General features: G+C 36.2%; 2 protein-coding genes across 3 annotated transcripts in view; both read right to left on the reverse strand.

Annotated features, from left to right (window-relative positions):
- LOC126505971 (dmX-like protein 1) overlaps window positions 1-18701 on the reverse strand; it is a 1144103-nt gene that overhangs the window by 101148 nt on the left and 1024254 nt on the right. The gene's annotated exons all lie outside the window — the stretch shown is intronic.
- LOC126505967 (dmX-like protein 1) overlaps window positions 1-18701 on the reverse strand; it is a 102548-nt gene that overhangs the window by 68596 nt on the left and 15251 nt on the right. For both annotated transcript variants that reach the window (XM_050149210.1, XM_050149211.1), the window contains exons 5-10: window positions 17861-17927; window positions 17096-17274; window positions 13258-13447; window positions 10788-10956; window positions 1191-1403; window positions 46-299 (exon numbers count right to left, since the gene is read on the reverse strand). In XM_050149210.1, the coding sequence (XP_050005167.1) occupies window positions 46-299; window positions 1191-1403; window positions 10788-10956; window positions 13258-13447; window positions 17096-17274; window positions 17861-17927 (1072 nt within the window). The remainder of the gene's footprint in view (window positions 1-45; window positions 300-1190; window positions 1404-10787; window positions 10957-13257; window positions 13448-17095; window positions 17275-17860; window positions 17928-18701) is intronic.

Raw genomic sequence — 18701 nt, forward strand, 5'->3', positions numbered from 1 at the left:
ACACAAAAAAGAAGTAACTCATCATAGACGATTAACAAACAATACCTGTACTTGACGAAACATACCAGGCTGGTACTCATCCAGCCAATCTACATGCCAAACTAGTAAAGAACCATCCATGGGATGAATACTGAAAAGCATGTCTGCATTTTTACTCCATTCAGACAGAAGCACTTCAATCTGATGATCGATGGCAGCTGACGATAATGGTGTAATACTTGAGTTTGGTAACATTTTATCTTCACCCAATTCCTTTTTCTCATGATTTATTTTTAAATCATCAACATCATCATCCATTTCTATAAGCAAAAGAGTTCATGAACCAAGTAAATACAATAAAGCTATCACTACAAATTAAGACAGAATTTTCTAAATAAATCCAAAGCGAGAAGCCATATTTTCTGTATTAACAAGAAATAAGGCAATAAAGTAAACCTAGTTATCAGGCAGCTTCCAGAGCTGTTAACATATACAAACATGGATTTCTTTACTTCTTTCAAAATCCAAGCTCTAGGTCCTCTCCTCAACTCCTGGATTAGGAATATGGAGAATTATTTTTAAGAGGCAATTAAAACCTTTTATCAGACTGAAATGAAAAATAAGCAAAGACTTATAAATGATAAATAAGTTTGAAAATGAGACCACATAGGGCTCTGTGACTGTTTCTTGTCAATGCAATCAGAGTGGAAGTGGTACGTGTCAATGCTGAGCCAAGGCAGAGAAACAGTCTATCTTCACCCTGCCTTTTTTTCCTTCTCCACTTTCAATGGTAGGATGAACAAAGGGGGTCTAAGACCCTATATACAATGCAGTGTGGTGTTATTGGTACAGTGTTAAGCATAGTTGCCGTCTTCCTACATACAGTGTTTCTCAATGCTCATGTATATATAGATCAACTATCTATGAACTGCAGATTCAGGTTGTATAGCATATGAGACTATGTATTTGATGTCATGATTCTACAAATAGTTCATAAAGCAACAAAGACTTACTGGCTGATAAATCCAAAAGAACAGAAAGCTCTGGAAAAAAAAGTGACATGAGCAAGAGCATCCACACAAAGTTATTAAATCCACATTTACACTAAGTCAGAACAATCCTGAAGATTATCTTACAATATGTAATTTTATCCTTATATGAAAAATATTTATGGCTGAAAATTTAAAATTTCATCCTTCTTAAATCTTTACCTTCATCAGATTTTATATCTGCCTGAATAGAATCTTCTACACTGGCCTCAGATGAAGGCTGTTCAAAACTTTTTCTAAGTTGCTGTAAGAAGACTTCCATGGACAATGTAAAATGCAGCTCTTTATTGTTTAACCAGTGTACCACAAAAGGTCCACACTTCTCTTCATTTTCACTTAAATTTAAAGATGTAATAGATGGAAGAAGTGGAATGTCTATAAAGAAAAACAAATCACAAAATTTAAATTTTGAACAACTGTAACAGAATAACATTTACGCATTCTATTTTCATTACTGACATAATACTTAACATTTATTTGAGAAAGATTTGACTACTTTTAAATTTAACTTAAGAGTTATTTTTTTATAGTCAAATTGGAAACAGCCTAGATGGCCATCAGCTGACAAAGGGATAATGAAAAATGTGGTATATTTACACAAAAGAATATTATTCAACTGTTTAATAAAAAGATAAATTTGCAGGTAAATGTGTAAAGCTGGAAAATCATTCTGAGTGATATAATCCATTCCACAAAGGGCAAATACTACACGTTTTCTCTAATATGTGGATGTTAACTTTTAACTTTATGATATGTGTGCTAAATTCAAATAACCAGTTGTTAGGAACTACTAAGGGACCGGGAGACGGGGAGGACTTTTTTCATGATAAAAGATCTTTAAAAATCAATAGAATATTCTGTTCGATTTATCTGTAGTCAATATAGAAGTGAAAACAATACTATTTGATAAATGATACATGAAAGAATCATTCCCTTCATTCTATCACCAGAGGCAAGTTCTAATACCTCCAATGCAAAAGCTCCTGGTTATACCTATACATCCATTAACATAATCATTTTAATTATATATTTACTTATATTTATCTGGTTACAGACTTCAAGAGAGAAGGATGACAGCTCTGTTCAGTGCTCCTTTCCCTCCAATTCCTAAAATTATCTCCAGGTTTGACAATGGTATAGAGTAAGCTACTAAATGCCCTGAACAGCTGAATTAATTACCAATCTCATTATTCCTGGGTAGAGTCAGGGACTGAAAGGGTACTTCTCCAAGAAGTTATGAAAAAGGTTTTTCATTTTTGGTTTACACCAATCCAGATGAGAATACAAAACCTTTTGTATTGTATTGTCAATTGACAATAAGCATTGCTGTTGTCATAAGAGATAATATTGCTGACTTTTACCAAAATATAAAGAAAGTTCAAGCACTTTTGCATCAACAGCATACTCAAAGAACATGTTATTTTTTTATAACAAACTTTCATGAAGATATAAGGACTAGAAATATGAGAGAACATGTTACAAACTCCTCTCCTATGGCCATAGGTAAATATCAGTAGGAAACTCAATCTAAGCAGTGCAGTGGTGGCACATGCCGTTTAACCTTAGCATTTAGGAGTCAGAGGCAGGCCTCTGTGAGTTTGAGCCCAGGTTGGCCTACAGAGATTGCTTCAGGATAGCCAGAGCTGCTGAACAGAGGAACCCAGTCTCAAAAACCAAAGAGGAAACTGGGCAGTGGTGGTGCATGCCTTTAATCCCAGCACTCGGGAGACAGAAGAAGGTAGATATCTGTGAGTTCGAGGCCAGCCTAGTCTACGACAGCCAGTTCCAGAAAAGCCAGAGCTACACAGAGAAACCCTGTGTCGAAAAACCAAACCAAACCAAACCAAAAACCCAGAGAGAGATAGAAGAGGGGAGAGAAGAGGAAATAAGACTAGACCTGTATTTTCAAAAACAGCAGCATCTAGAAACATTAATCCAACAAATCAAATCTACAAAGAATTCTCCATATAGCCCAAACTAACAAGAATATTATGCTTTGACATGCTCTATGTTTTTGGCTTAGTCTATTTACTATTGCTATGAATAGAAAACATAACCAAGACATCTTTTATAAGAGAAAGCATTTTAACTGGGGTCTTGCTTAGTTTCAGAGGTGAGAGCATTATCATTATTACAGGGAGCATGGTAGCATGTAGGCAGGCAGACTGGAACTGGAGAAGTAGCTGAGAGTTCTACATCCTGTTCTGTAGAGAAAGTCTGGGATGGCAAGGCCTTTTCAAACCTTAAAGTCTACCTCCAGTGACACATTTCCTCCAACAGTGACATACCTAATCCTTCCAATCCTTTCAAACAGTGCCTTCCCTGGTGCTGAAACATTCCAATATGACCCTGTGGAGCCATTCTTATTCACAGCACCAGTTTTCTGAAGGACGATTAATAAAAACTTAGGGTAAAAAAATTGGGGTTCAACCTAAAGATCCCCAAAATAAAACAGCCAGCCACTGGTTCTTACCTCAACTTTGGTCTGAAATGGCGATCCTGCAGCCTAGAATCTCTGAAAGAGACTGCATCTGAGAGTTGCCCCACCACCACCACACCCCCTCCCCGTTTTTTATTCTCTCTAGAGCTGGAATTAAAATGTGCAACACTAGGATTAAAGGCATACACCACCTGATTTCTATGACAACTAGTGTGGCTACTGGGATTAAAGGTGTATGTTACCATAACCGGTCTGTAAGTCTGACCAGTGGGACTGTTTTACATTCACATCTTCAGGCAGACTTTACTTATTAAAATACAATTGAAACACCACTACATTTCCCCTTTTTATCTAAAAAAAAAGACTATAAATAATATAAGAAAACTATATGCAATAAGTACTGTGACTATATAATATATACAGGCAAGGGCTGGAGAGATGGCTCAGAGGTTAAGAGCATTGCCTGCTCTTCCAAAGGTCCTGAGTTCAATTCCCAGCAACCACATGGTGGCTCACAACCATCTGTAATGAGGTCTGGTGCCCTCTTCTGGCCTGCAGGCATACACACAGACAAAATATATACAGGCAATAATGAGCAATGTCTAGTCCATTTGTATTTGACAAATTCAGAAGAAACATTTCATATCTGTCTTCTCTTGGTGAGTCCAAAGTCTTATACTTAATTTATTTATTATAACTTGTTTTCTGTGTCTGGTAAACTCTAACTAATGCTATCTAATAATCTTCAACTCCCTCAGAGACCAAAGAAGGAAATAATACTAAATAAGGAAACAGGAAATGCAAGCAAGTGACTTCCGAAAAATGTGAGTAATGACAGAAATAGCTGACTGCTTGAATGGCCATCCAAAGTTCCTCTGCATCATTGAGGCACCCATATTTGGCTACAGTTCTAGCATATTCGATAGACTATGAAGCAGAATATTTTGCGTCCTGCTTATCTAATTATGATAGCCAATAGTTGAGGCAGGGGCATTTTCTTGCCTAGTGGCTTACTTTTGCCACAGAGAAAGTAAATTCATGTGGAGTTTTATCGATGTCCATTATCTTTTCTGAACTATATTGGTGCTGCCAGGAGCAAATGACTCATTGTCATAAAAAAGAACAACTTAGGTTATTAAAACATCTTAAATGCCATATCCTATAGATCTCTGATGTGTTTGAGATGACATATCTATCTAAATTACATCTTTGTCTGACCTTGAAAACACACGTAATGTTACTACAAGATCGATTATACGAGCTGATTAACTAACTATATTTCTTATATATATATAACTAAACAGTTGATAATAATAATTTTCGAGGACTAGAAATTTAATTACATTGTTAAATGAGCTGAAATTTGTTAAATGGGCTTGAACAAGATTAGAAATGTATGTAAAATTATTTTAACAAAATTAATCAAGCATGTATCAATATACAAAATATGTGTACAAGATACAAAAGTAAAACCAATATAAAACATTTAAAACTAGTAGTTGCTTTTAAAAAGTATAGAATGAGCCAGGTAGTGGTGGCACATGCTTTTAATCCCAGCACTCAGGAAGCAGAGACAGGTGGATCTCTGTGAATTCAAGGCCAGCCTGGAATACAGAGTGAGTTCAAGGATAGGCACCAAAGCTACTTAGAGAAACCCTTTCTTAGAGAAAAAAAAATTAAAAAAAAAAAAACAAGAAAAAAAAGCATAGAATGTAGGGCTCCAGTTGTTGGTGTGTCACGCTCAACGCAGAGAAGAATACAAGTAGTTTTCTTTATAAAGTTAATTTTATTGCTTCTGGGAAAATTGCTATTAATCTCTCCTAAAAAATTAACACAAACTCTTCCCATAATTTAATTTCATCAGTATTAAAAGGCACTATAAACTCTGCTGGGTCTATTCCTACTAGTTGACAAAGTCTCAATTTTTCTTTTATAATTAATTCAGAGACCTTTTCCACATAAGTTTGTAATTTTTTACTTGGTTTAGGTAGTAAAAGATCCATTCTAATTTAATATTTGCCCTCTGCATTAAAATTCCTTTTGGGGAAATTCTGGAAGGCAATATGACTAGAATACAATTAAGATTTGGATCCTCCCAACTTACATGTGCCTCCTGTGATATCTCTTCAACCACAGTTAATTCTTTCTAAGCTTCAGCTGTCAATTCACCATTTAATGTTTTGTTTAAATGAATTATTAGGTCAGGTGTTATGCCACCAGCGGATTTTAGACTGGAAATGTCTCCAGATAATTGTTCAAAGTCATTAAGAGTTTACAACCATTCTTTCCTAATTTGTGCCTTTTGTGTTCTAATTTTCTATAAACGTATTATAACATAGATAATTGACAGAATCTCCTCTTTGTATTTTTTCACAAACAACTTGTAATCCACATTTACTCAAAAAATTTTACTTTTTCAAACATTCTAAAGTATCTAGATTTTAATCAGATAGCAAAATGTCATCCATGTAATGGTAAATTATAGATTCAGGAAACTGTTTACATATTATTTACAATGCCTGAATTATAAAGTATTGGCATAGGGTGGGGCTATTAAGCATTCCCAGTGGGAGGTCAGTTCATTGATCTCTTCTAGCAGACTGAGTAATATTAAAATTAGGCACTATGAAGACAAAGTTTTCTCTATCCTTTCCTTGTAAAGATATAGTGAAAAAAACAATCTTTTAAATCAATAACTGTAAGAGGCCATTTTTGAGGTAATAGCGAAGGCAAAAGAATTCCAGACTGTAGAGGGCCAATAGGTTGAATTACCTTGTTGGCAGCTCTTAGATCTGTCACTATTCTCCATTTACCAGATTTCTTTTGAACAACAAATACAGGAGAATTCCAAGGGCTGGTTGATTCTTCAATATAGTGAGCATCAAGTTGCTCCTGTACCGGCTGTTCTAAAGCCTGCAGTTTGTCTTCTGTTAAAGACCATTGGTTAACTCATATTGGTTCCTCAGTTAACCATTTCAAAGGTAGGGCCTTTGGTACCTCTAAAGGTTTGCTAGTTGTTTTGTGTTCTTGTACAGCTTGAATGGCTGGTGACCGTTTTTAATAATACTATAATATCCTTCCCAGAAATATGCATTTCTGTGACTGCAGGCATGTTAATCTTAGTATTCCATTGCTGTAGCAGGTTATGACCCCATAAATTCACTGTGTTATTAGGCACAGATGGCCTCAGCCTTCCTCTCTGTCATTCTGGCCCTATGCATTCAATCCATCTCGTGCTTTGTTTCACTTGAGACAGGGTTCCAATTCCCAGGAATTGAACACCTACCTCTTGAAAAGGCCAATTTGGATGCCAAGATTCTGGAATAATAATAGCCACATCTGCACCCATATTCAGTAATCCCTCAATTACAATGCTATTTATTCGCACTCTTAACTTTGGTCATCGATCATTTATAGAAGTCTGCCAAAATACATGTGTCCTATTTCTTATTGAAATTTTTGATTTATCCTCCACATTTAATCCACTATCCAGAACAATATGATTTTTTACAGCAGGCACTGAATTTTTGATTTTCCTGGTGAGACATGTCCTCCACAGTGACTGAAAATGACTGGACCACATTTTACCCAGGGGCCTCCAGAAGCCCCCTGTAAGGAGTTTCCCAATTGTACAAGGCTACCTTGTCTTTTGTCAATCAACATTCATTGGTCTAATGTCAACCTTTGCCACATCTACATAATCCAGAAGGTTGAGACCATCTATTTTTGTATTTCCCAGAAGAGACATCATTCCTAGGAATGCCTTGTCTCCAATCCCTACTCAGATGTCCTATTCTACCACAATTAAAACATTTGGTATTTTAATGTCTCCTCATACCTCTGAAAGTTGCTTCTCCGACTCAAGCCTCATAATCATCAAATGTCTCAACATTCATTGTGTGCAGGATCCATTCATCCATTGGTGCTGATCTAACCTTTAAAGGTCCAAGTATCCTTTTGCATTCTAAGTTTGCATTTTCAAAATTCAGAGATTCAAGATAAGTGCTTGTCTAGTTTCTGGGTCTGTTACTCCTTCTGGGTCTGTACAGCCTTAGTTAAATGCTTGTAAAAAAAAAATCACTAAAAGGTTCTCCTTGGCCTTGTTTAAGGTTCAATTCTTTTTCCTGATTCTTGAATCCTGTCCCAAGCCTTTAAAGCTGCTGTGTGGCATAGGCACAAGATGTGGTCATCATAAAGATCGTATTTCTGTGAATCAGCATAAGTATCCTCACCAAGAATTTGATCTTGAAGCCTCAAATCCTTTTATTTTTCCATGGTGTTTTAAAAGTTTTGCTTCTTTTCTCCAATAGCATTTCCAAAGTAGTTGTGACCTCTCTTCCAGGACCAATGAAACTGATTGAAGCCATTCGTGTAGCCTTATTGCTTGAAGCAATAAGTTTCACCATCTCCCTAACAAATAGTGAATGTAAGCCTCAAAATACCACTGCTTAATGTTATCCTTTTCAATGGTATTAATTTTTTCAGGTAACTTTTCATTTTCAATGGTATAAACCCTGTCAGCTAGCTGTTCATTATTAGTCCATAAAGACTGTATCATTTCTAAAAGTGTCTCAGTCTTAGCTCTGTTATCAAATCATTTTTATAAAGATATAATACGAAAAATGAAGCTAAGTCCCAATATTAGAAAAATAGATGCATAAGAAAAACCATTTAAGACTTGCAGAATATCATCTATAATATAAGCAAAAAGTTATTAAACTCCTGGATGATGATACAGTCTGCCGTCATATCTTTCAAATTTATTGAAATGTATTAGGAGATTTCAGTAAATTTTTATCTGGGAACACAAACCAGAAGCTGAGCAAGTTGCCATGTGGCAGGGAAAGCAGAGGGGGTAGAGGGAAGTGAGTGCAAACTGGGTAAAACCACTTAGTAGGTGAAATCAAGTCGGGCAGGCAGGGATGGGAGACCTTAGGCTGCGGACTTTCTGAGCTGGTCCTGGTAGGTGTGGAGTCGGAATCCACATGAATTTGTACCCCAAAACTTTGGGTACCAAATGAAGCATGATTAATAAAAACTCAGGGTCAGAAATTGGGGTTCAAACTGAAGATCCCAAAAGTAAAACAGCCAGCCACTGGCTCTTTCTTCAACCTCAGTCTGAAATGGCGATCCTGACTCCTGGAATCCGAGAAGGAAACTGTGTCTGAGAGCTGTCTCCCCTCCATCTTGTATTCCGCTCTAGTGTTGGAATTAAAGGCATGCACCACTGGAATTAAAAGCATGCACCACACGATTTCCATACTGGGATGAAAGGTGTGTCATTGTGGTTACTGCAATTAAAGGTGTATGTTACCATCATCTGGTCTGTAAGGCTGACCAGTGGGACTGTTTCACTCTCAAATCTTCAGGCAGTCTTTATTTATTAAAATACAATTGAAATGCCACTACAATTTCTCTTAGTGATTTTCAATCTAAAGAAAGTTTTAATTGTCTTTATTGAAAGCATGTCAAAGAGATGCCATACTTGAACTGAGTTTTTATATCAATAATTTCTTAGGCTTTTTTCAGTAATATGAGAAATCAAGTTTTCTTTAATTCTTATAATATTGCTGATTTTTTAATTTACTTCATTTTTTGAGGTAATGCAATCAAACCAATCATTCATATCATTGAGTATCTAATACTGTTCCTCACTCAACAGGGACCTTCAAAATTATGCCACTGACCTTATAGGTAATTGTATTTATAAGCAGTCAATAAATGTATTTGATAAAGGTGGTCATTCCAAAACTGAAGTAATGTTTTAATGAAGATAAATATACTGATATAGATATTTTCTTGGCTTGCGGATACTTTTACAACTAGGAGTACTGTCAACCAAATAAATGCCATGATCAAAAGTAATTTTTAATCCTATGAAAAGTACCTCTATGCTTTGACTTAGCAGAGCTCATTCTGGTGGGAAAAATTCTATTCAAGAAATTAACTGATAATGTGATTGCTAAATTTTCTTGAAAAGTACAATACTGCTATTTCCAGCTCCATGGAAATTGGTTATGTTTAATTGATGCTTAAGAATATTCTATAGTCTGATCTCCAAAATATACAAAGAACTCAAGAAATTGGACACCAAAAGAATACATAATCCAATAAAAAAATGGAGTACAGATCTAAATAGAGGAATCTAAAACGGCTGAAAGGCACTTAAGGAAATGCTCAAGATCCTTAGTCATCAGAGAAATACAAATCAAAACAACTCTGAGATTCCATCTTACACTTGAAAGAATGATCACGATCAAAAACACTGATGACAACTTATGCTGGAGAGGTTGCAGGGAAAAGGGAACACTTCTGCATTGCTGGTGGGAATGCAAGCTGGTACAACCCCTTTGGATGTTAGTGTGGCGATTTCTCAGAAAATCAGGAAACAACCTTCCTCAAGACCCAGTAATACCACTTTTGGGTATATAGCCAAAGAATGCTCAATCGTGCCACAAGGACATGTGCTCAACTATGTTTATAGCAGCTTTGTTTGTCATAGCCAGAACCTAGAAACAATCTAAATGCCCCTTGACCAAAGCATCGATAAGGAAAATGTGGTACATTTACACAATAGAGCACTACACAGCAGAAAAATATAAAGACAGCTTGAATTTTGCAGGAAAATGGATGGAGCTAGAAAACATTATTTTGAGTGAGGTAACACAGACACAGAAAGACAATTATCAGATGTACTCACTCATAGGTGATTTTTAAAGATAAAGCAAAGAAAGCCAGCCTACAAAACACAATCCCAGAAAACAGACAACAATGAGAACACTGAGAGACTTACATAGATCTAATCTACATAGGAAGTAGGAAGTAGAAAAAGACAAGATGGGAACCCTGGGGGAAGACTGAAGGGAGGAGGGGGAAGGAAAGGAAGGGAGCAGAGAAAAATGTAGAGCTCAATAAATATCAATTAAAAAAAAAGAGTATTCTATACTACCAAAGCCATCCTTGGTTATATGATGAGACTATATCTAAAAAGACAGGAAAAAGGGAGAAGGGATGATATTCTATAAGATATAAAAAAAAAACTGTAGTTTCATTCTAAGGAAATGGACTAAAGTAAAAAGTCATTTACTGCCCTCCTTCTATAAAGGTGGTATTAATTATGTGCAAATATTACCTTTTATTTTATTAAAGAAATATTTTGACATACTACTTTAAGTCCCTCAGCTGTGGCTCCTGATTTTCATATTCACAGAAAATATTTAGTCAAGTGGTAAATAATTAAATCTCCAAATTCATAGGTAGATTGAGATTATGTGGCTTTGCTAGTCTAATAATTCATATTTCACTACAGAGTCAATTACCTGTGGCTGGATTGATGCTGGCTGCAATATGAAAGTGACAAAGTGCATTAGGATGTAGAGGTGTGTTCCTGTGGACATGGTGAGGATCCTGCTGATGAGGCAGATAGCCAGTATGTGCTACAAGAGCAAGTGATCTCCTCCGACCTCTACGGAAAGGTTTCAGATTTACCTGTATAAATTAAAACAAAGTAAAATGACTGCCACACTATGACTGTCAGAATGGCATATATGTTATTTTATGTAAATTCATATATAAAAAAAACCTCTTTGCACACAAATTTGAATGTTGAAGAATACGTATCTGACCTATCTTTTCACATTTGTTTTTCAACATCTAAAATCAACTTCCAGAACTTAAAAGTAAAATAGAATAAAAAACAACCAGCCAATTAGCAAAAAACACTCCAAAAACTAATAGGGTGGGCATAATGGTAGACACCTGAATCTTGACACCTAGGAGAGAAGCAGGAAAACCTCTGACTGAGTTCTAGGCTAGCCTGGTCTTCTATAGTGAGCCTGCCAATGCTATAGAATGAGACCTTGTCTCCAAAAGCAAAACAAAATACAACCAAGATGTTGTCTGTGTACAGATTTCTCCACAGCTTACTCTCTGTAATTACAAAGTAGTGAATGTTATTACCATCATGTACGAGGTTATCTGGTTTGTATCTGATCTTGTATGGTATCCAGCTTAAACACTGCTATTTTAGTATTTTATAACATAAAATAGTTCACGTAGAACCTAAGGCTATCTAGCTAGTAAGATGCAAAGTAGAGCAAAGATTCCTAATCTAATACTTTATAATGTACTTATTACACAAAGCCATTCTATTGTTTAATATACAATACAGTTTAATTAGATTCTGAGCCATTAAAAAATAGTTGTTCAGCTGGGCATCATGGTGCATGCTTTTAATCCCAAGTACTCTTGAGGAGGAGGCAGACGGATTCTGAGGCTTTGAGTCTATCCTGGTCTAAAGAATGAGTTCCAAGACAGCCAAAGCTACATATTGAGACCCTGTCTCAAAATAGCAGAAGAAAAAAAAAGTTGCTCTGTGGTAATTTAAATGTAAATAGCCTCCATAAGCTTACTGGGGCCTACATAAGGATCAAGATGTGGGACTCTCAGTTCCTTCTTCAGCACAATGCCTGCCCATACACAGTCATGTCCCACCACAATAATGAACAAAACCTCTCAAAACAGTAAGCCACCCCAACTAAATGTTTTTCTTTATATGAGTTACCATGATCACGGTGTTACTTCACAGCAATAGAAACCCTAACTAGGACATGTCCAATACCCATACAAATTTAAAAGAAAACATTTTCTAGACACTTTATGCTTTAATACTAAGAAAACAGTGCCAGGTGGTGGTGGCACATGCCTTCAATCCCAGCACTGGGGATGTAGAAACAGGCAAATTGCTGTGAGTTCAAGACCAGCCTGACATACAAGAACTAGTTCCTGGATAGGCTCCAAAGATAGAGAAACCCTGTGTGGGGGGAGAGCAGTGGGGGGTGGGGGCAGTAAAAAGCTAGGTGTGTTAATGGACACTTTTAATCCCAGAATTTGGGAGACAGAGGCAGGCAGATCTCTGAGTTCCAAGTCAGTCTTGTCTACAGAGGGAGTTTCAAGACAGCCAGGGTTACATAGAGAAAACATTTGGGGGAAGAGGGAAAAAAAAAAAGGAAATGAAAAGGAAAGGAAAAAAAACCCACTAAGAGTCAGTATTTTTATTCCATTTTCAATCAGAAATGGACTCACACTATAATCCCAGAACACTGAGACAGGATGACTGGCATGAGACTGAGAGCATCCTGGAACTACAGTGTAAAACTTCATATCCAAAGAGCAAAATTTGTTCTATATTCAATTAGCCCAAACATCAAACATTGATTTTTGCTGTCAATGCTTGTAAAATGAACACTCGTGCTCTGGTGGGTCTGAAAATAACAAAGGGTACAGCAGAATACAGTGAACAAATCTACCATGAACACTAAGAGAAAATAAAATTTATAATCAAATCTTTGCATTCTCAGACTTTACATTCGTTAAGTCAACTGTTACTATCATTTGGGTTTAGTTAAACTAAGATTAATCACATAATTAAAGACCATTTATGTGTTATAAAAAATATTTAAGAGGCCAGGCAGTGGTGGTGCATGCCTTTAATCTCAGTACTCAGGAGGCAGAGGCAGGTGGATCTCTGGGAGTTCCAGGACAGTCTGGTTTACAAGAGCTAGTTACAGGACAGCTAGGACTGTTACACAGAGAAACCCTGTCTCCAAAAACAAAACAAAACCAAACAAAAAAAACAACTTAAGTGTATTTTCTTAAGAAGATAAAAGGAACATTGCTGATAATTGATTTCCTAAGGTATACTACTTCTTATATTACTGTATAGCTGAAAGAAAAAATATTAAAGATTTTAAAATCTGTAGAAACACACAAAATAATGAAAACACTTACTTCTAGAGCGCTTTGAACTCGGTCTTTACTGGAAGCATTTCTCTTGAAGTTATTTGTTAAATTAATTGGTTCACACCAGTGGTTGTAATCACCTCCATATAGCAAGCAGTCATTTGGTAAAAATGTTTCTACCCAAAGACGACATACATTATCTTTACAGCAAGTCAATAATACATTACATACAGAAGCCCTGAGGAATAAAAATATTTTAGAGACAATACTAATTACATAACAATGCATCATAAACATTCTGCAGTGTTTCTATACATACTTAAACACATAACCAAGTAAAAGCCAGAGATATGCTCAACGGTTAGGTGGCTGCTCCTAAGGTTAGGTGGCTGCTCCTAACCGTAGAGAACCAGGGTTTGATTCCTAGCACTAATTAAGCCCAGTTAACTTCAGTTCCAGGGAATCCAACACCCTCTTCTAGCTTCCATCATATGTATAAAATCTTAAAAAAAAAAAATGAGTCAGGCAGTGGTGGCACACACCTTTAATCCCAGCACTCAGGAGGCAGAGGCAGGAGGATCTGAGTGTTCAAGACCTGCCTGGTCTACAGAGTGAGTTCCAAGGCAAGTTCCACATAGAAACCCTGTCTCTTAAAAACAAAACAAAACAAACAAAAAAACCCCCAAAACCTTTCCTATTTATTCAGTGAATGACCATTATTTTAACTATTTCATAATGCTCAAGATTTACTTTCTGCAAAGCAAAGTCATTAAGAAGCTGATGTAACCATACAGTATCCTTATCCTTTTCCTGCCTGCCTAAGTCCAAAGCAGTGATGTGCAAGAAAATTCATGACAGACTTGCACAAACCAAATCCATCCTCGGTAATTCTGAACTTTTGGTTATTTTCTCTTATGGCATTCTCAAAATAAAAGCATATATAGTCATTATCACAAAGAAATCAAATGAAAGAGGGGCTGAGAGTGGGCAGCAAACCAAGAACAAAAGGGAAAAAAGCTAAGGGGGCGAAATCAAATATTCTACAGTAACCACCTTATCATCCATCTCTATATGATTAAAGACAAGTAGCACAAAAGAAAAATGCAGCAAAAACCATGTTTGCCATGATTACCTTGTCAACCTGAACTTCCCTAATCCATTTTCTCACCTTTCTCCCTGCCGGACACTCTCACCCACCTTTCTTTCTATTCTTTCGCATTCCTCTTTTTCATGACTTCTCCATTCTTCCCTTTCTCTGTCCTCTGACATTACTCTCAGCCTCTCTAGGCCACATTTTCGTCTCTTCTTCCCTGTGTTACCCCTTACCTCCCCCTCTTTATTTCTTCCTGGACTTCTTGCTTCTCATACCTCATCACCAAAACACATCCATTCCTTTCCATTTCCTTTCTTCTATCCTTTGCCTATACTTAAATCCTCTATCTTATGTGTTCATATATATAAACCATAGTAATGAAACTAAAAAATAAGCAAATATATCAAGAAGAAAATAAATCAAAAGACAATAACAAAAGTCAAAGGTTCAAGAGACAATACCAAAAGTTCAAGGTTCATATTGTCAATAAGTAACTAGCAGAGTAGAAATATCTACAAAGGAAGAGTAGAAAGTAGTAACTTTAGGGTGAGCTAGATGGCAATCAGATGAAGTGAAAGAATTTAAGAGAAACAAAACAAGTCAGAAAGGTCACAAATCAAAAACAGGTGAGAGTAATGATCTTAGTGTGTGTACAGCTTCAACTGACTTCTCAAGATATCTAGTCAATACAAAAAACTGGCAGGTAATCCTCAAGATATCTAGTCAATATCTAGATTATATAAACTACTGGTTAGGATTGGGGTTAGGGTTAAGTGTGTGTATACATACATATACATACATACATATATATGATATAGAAATTATATATACATATCTTTGGTAGGGTCTCCCTTGCTTCCTTCTTAGTTGCAGTGTTCTCTAAGTACCTCATGAAATTGACTAGAGCTCTCCTTCCTCATTTCTATAACATTTGTTATACCCTTGATGGCCTATCACAGTGGCTCTCAACCTCCTAATGCTGAAACCCTTTAATACAGTTCCTCATGTTGTATTAACCACCAACCATAAAACTATTTTCGTTGCTACATCATTACTACAATTTTGCTACTATTATGAATCATAATATAAACAATAATGTAAATATTTGTGTTTTCCTATGGTCCTGGGTGTCCTCTGTAAAAAGGGCCATTCAACCCTGACCCATAGGCTGAGAACCACTGGTCTATCATATTGATACAAAGCTGACACATCACATAAAATCAGCAACAAACAATGTCTAACCTCACAGAAAGCTCTTCCACATCTGATTTATACTGATGAAATCAGAAGCTAAGATGGTACTGCAACCTGTTATCTCCAGCCAACGTTTGGAGGTTCCTGCAGGGTATCACCAAACCTCCCAACCTGCCCTATAGTCATCACTTTTTAAATAGTGAAGTATACGTTCACTAAACAAACATGTCTACTGTTCTTTCTCAATCCAACAGTCTCTTTGTGTTCAACTTTGCCACATTAAAAAGAGAAAGAGACCATAACATAATAAAATGGTCCATAGGCAGAGATGGGAGAGTAACTAAAAATGCTTCATTGTTATTTGCAGGTGCCCCTAAAAGTCTGCTTCAGCCTTCACTGTGATGACTCTGTCAAAACTTTTCAGTTAGTCCTTAGAAAATTCAGTGATTATAAGCCTGTTTAGTATTTTCATGGTTGTAGCATCAACAAATGATAATTTTCATTTATTATGTATCAGAATAAGTTAGTTACTGTAAAACAGTACTCTTCAGATAGGTTTAAAAGACAAATTTGTGATGACCAAGCTGGAGTCACTCACAACTTTCAAAATAAGAGTTAACATACACAATTAGATCATTTTATTCAAAACACATCTTTATGTATGTAGGCAACAGAGTATTAGGAACATAAGTGAATCTGAGGCGAAGTTTTTTTCAGCTGACAAAACTGATTACTTAGACCATTCTCTTAACTTGAAAACTCTACAAATTAAGAACAGAATTACTACTTTTCCTAGAATTTCTCTAGGAACTTTGACTAGAGGGCTAGAATAAGCACAGTACCTACTATACTGCAGTTCAAAAATCTAAGTATATCCTGTTGGTCCAAAAGAGCAAAATAAACTCAAGAAATGACTTAGGTACAACATTACAATTCTACTTGATATCTCAGATGTTAAAACTCAACAGCACTACAAAGGCTAAGAGTAGGATAACCAAACTATCACTGCCATGCAGTACAAGATGGATTTCTAGATGTACTTACTAGATCTATGTAACTTACCATAAACATTCTATGTGAAACTAAGTTTTTCAAGGACCACAGGGAAAAAAAAATGTACTAACAGGTACACATTTCTGAGCTTGTATGGGTTAGAAAAATATCTAACTCAGGGCATGATAATATAAAGAATTACCTCTATTTTTCTCAAAGTTGTCTTTTCAATAAAGGATAATTTGTTTGCTTGTTTTAAAAAAGAATGTCAGAATATACAACAGCAAATACAAAATGAAGATAATAACTGTCAAAAGAAGTCCACACAAACATCAATCTGTATAAGGAAATACAATAAGATAGAAAATATAAAGAAAATAAAAACATGTAGAACTCTGTGACAAAGACATCTGATATGGAAATAAATTATCTTGGTCTTAAATTCCCTTTGAGGTCCCTATAGTAGCCATGAACCATACTTGACCAGACCTATGTAGCCTGGAACAATCAACTATAACCCTGATCTTCAAAGGCTCCAAGTAAGAAAACCAGTCAAATTCGTTATGTTCTTATAACACACAGTGACATTACAACCAATCAACTGACCTTGGCATATATTTGCTTGTTTTACGCCAGGAAAATCCATTTACAGCTCGTGGATGGGCCAGATATACAAAAGAAAAGTCAATTTCTCCTTGGGATTGTTTTTCTGAATTTTTATCTGGAGAGGTAACAGCTGGCCGCCAGTTTTCTACATTATACCATACCTTTAGAAGACAGTCATCCTAAGGAGAACAAAAAGGTCAGGAAAAATGAAATTAAGGGCTTCTTTACCCTTAAGCCAAAAATCAAGTAAGGGTGTAATACTAACAAGAAAAAGTCAGTTAATGTTTGTAAGTTCAAAAATAAAGTAGAAGAGGCTGGAGACAGCTCAATGGCTAGAGTGTGCCACATAAGTAAGAGGATCTGAGTTTCTACAAGAGCTAATTCCAGGACAGGCTCCAAAACCACAGAGAAACCTGTCTCGAAAAAGCAAAAAAAAAAAAAAAAAAAAAAAAAAAAAAAAAAAAAAAAAAAAAAAAAAAAAAAAAAAAAGTCAGGTGCCACAGTGCTTGCCTGCAATCCCAGTTGGGAAGGCAGGGACAGAAGACCATGGAGGGCTCTGACCAGTCAATTTAGCCCACAATGAGATTCAGGTTCAGTAAATAATAAGGTGAACACTGATCAGGAAATATACTACTCACCCTTTACTCTGTGCACATGCCTGCACAAGTACCACACGCATGTACACACAAGGGCAGGTGTACACATAATCTTAAAATATAATGTAGTACAGATACACAATTTGGCAACAGTATTTTCAAAATTTACCTTTCCAGCAGTGGCAAAAAATTCTCCATCTGGTGAAAATTTCATTAAATGAACTTGGGAAGCAGTTCTGTAAATTAAACAGAGAAGGGATAATCGGCAAGGAAACTAGGTTCAAAATAATTAGCACTCTTCAAATTCAACACCAGCAGTTCCATATTCTTACAGATTTTTTTGGTAATAATTTCACACTCACTTTTTTCTACTTATAAGATAATGTTTAGCAAAGTGGTTCATGTTAGGTCTTAACACCAGGTTAAGTAGTCCTCCTGCCTCTACAACACATAGCTAGAACTACAGAGTACCATGTCTGACTCTAAAGGTTGACTCAAGTTCTTTGGTGCTGTTGTTGTTGAGAAACTTTTGTTTATTTATTTGATTTGGTTTATTTATTTGATTTGGCATATTTGTAATAGCCAGAACCTGGAAACAACCTAGATCCCCCTCAATGGAAGCATGGATAAAGAAAGTGTGGAACATATACACATTAGAGTACTACTCAGAGGTAAAAAACAATGACATCTTGAATTTTGCATGCAAATGGATAGAAATAGAAAACACTATCCTGAGTGAGATGATCTAGACCCCAAAATACGAATATGGTATGTACTCACGCATTAGTGGACTCCAGCCATAAACAAAGGACATTAAGCCTATAGTTCACAAGCCTAGAGAAGCCAAATAATAAAGTGAACCCAAAGAAAAACATATATAGATCCTCCTGGAAATTGGAAGCAGACAAGATTGCCGGGCAAAAGTTGGGAGCATGGGGGTGGAGGTGGGGGGAAGGGAAAAGGGGGAGAGAGAAGGGAGAAGGCAAGGATTGGGGAGAGCTTAGGGGAGT

The sequence above is a fragment of the Alexandromys fortis genome, unplaced genomic scaffold (assembly GCF_014885135.2).
Source record: "Alexandromys fortis isolate MF-2015 unplaced genomic scaffold, M_Fortis_MF-2015_v1.1 scaffold_60, whole genome shotgun sequence".
In the NCBI taxonomy this organism is placed as follows: domain Eukaryota; kingdom Metazoa; phylum Chordata; class Mammalia; order Rodentia; family Cricetidae; genus Alexandromys; species Alexandromys fortis.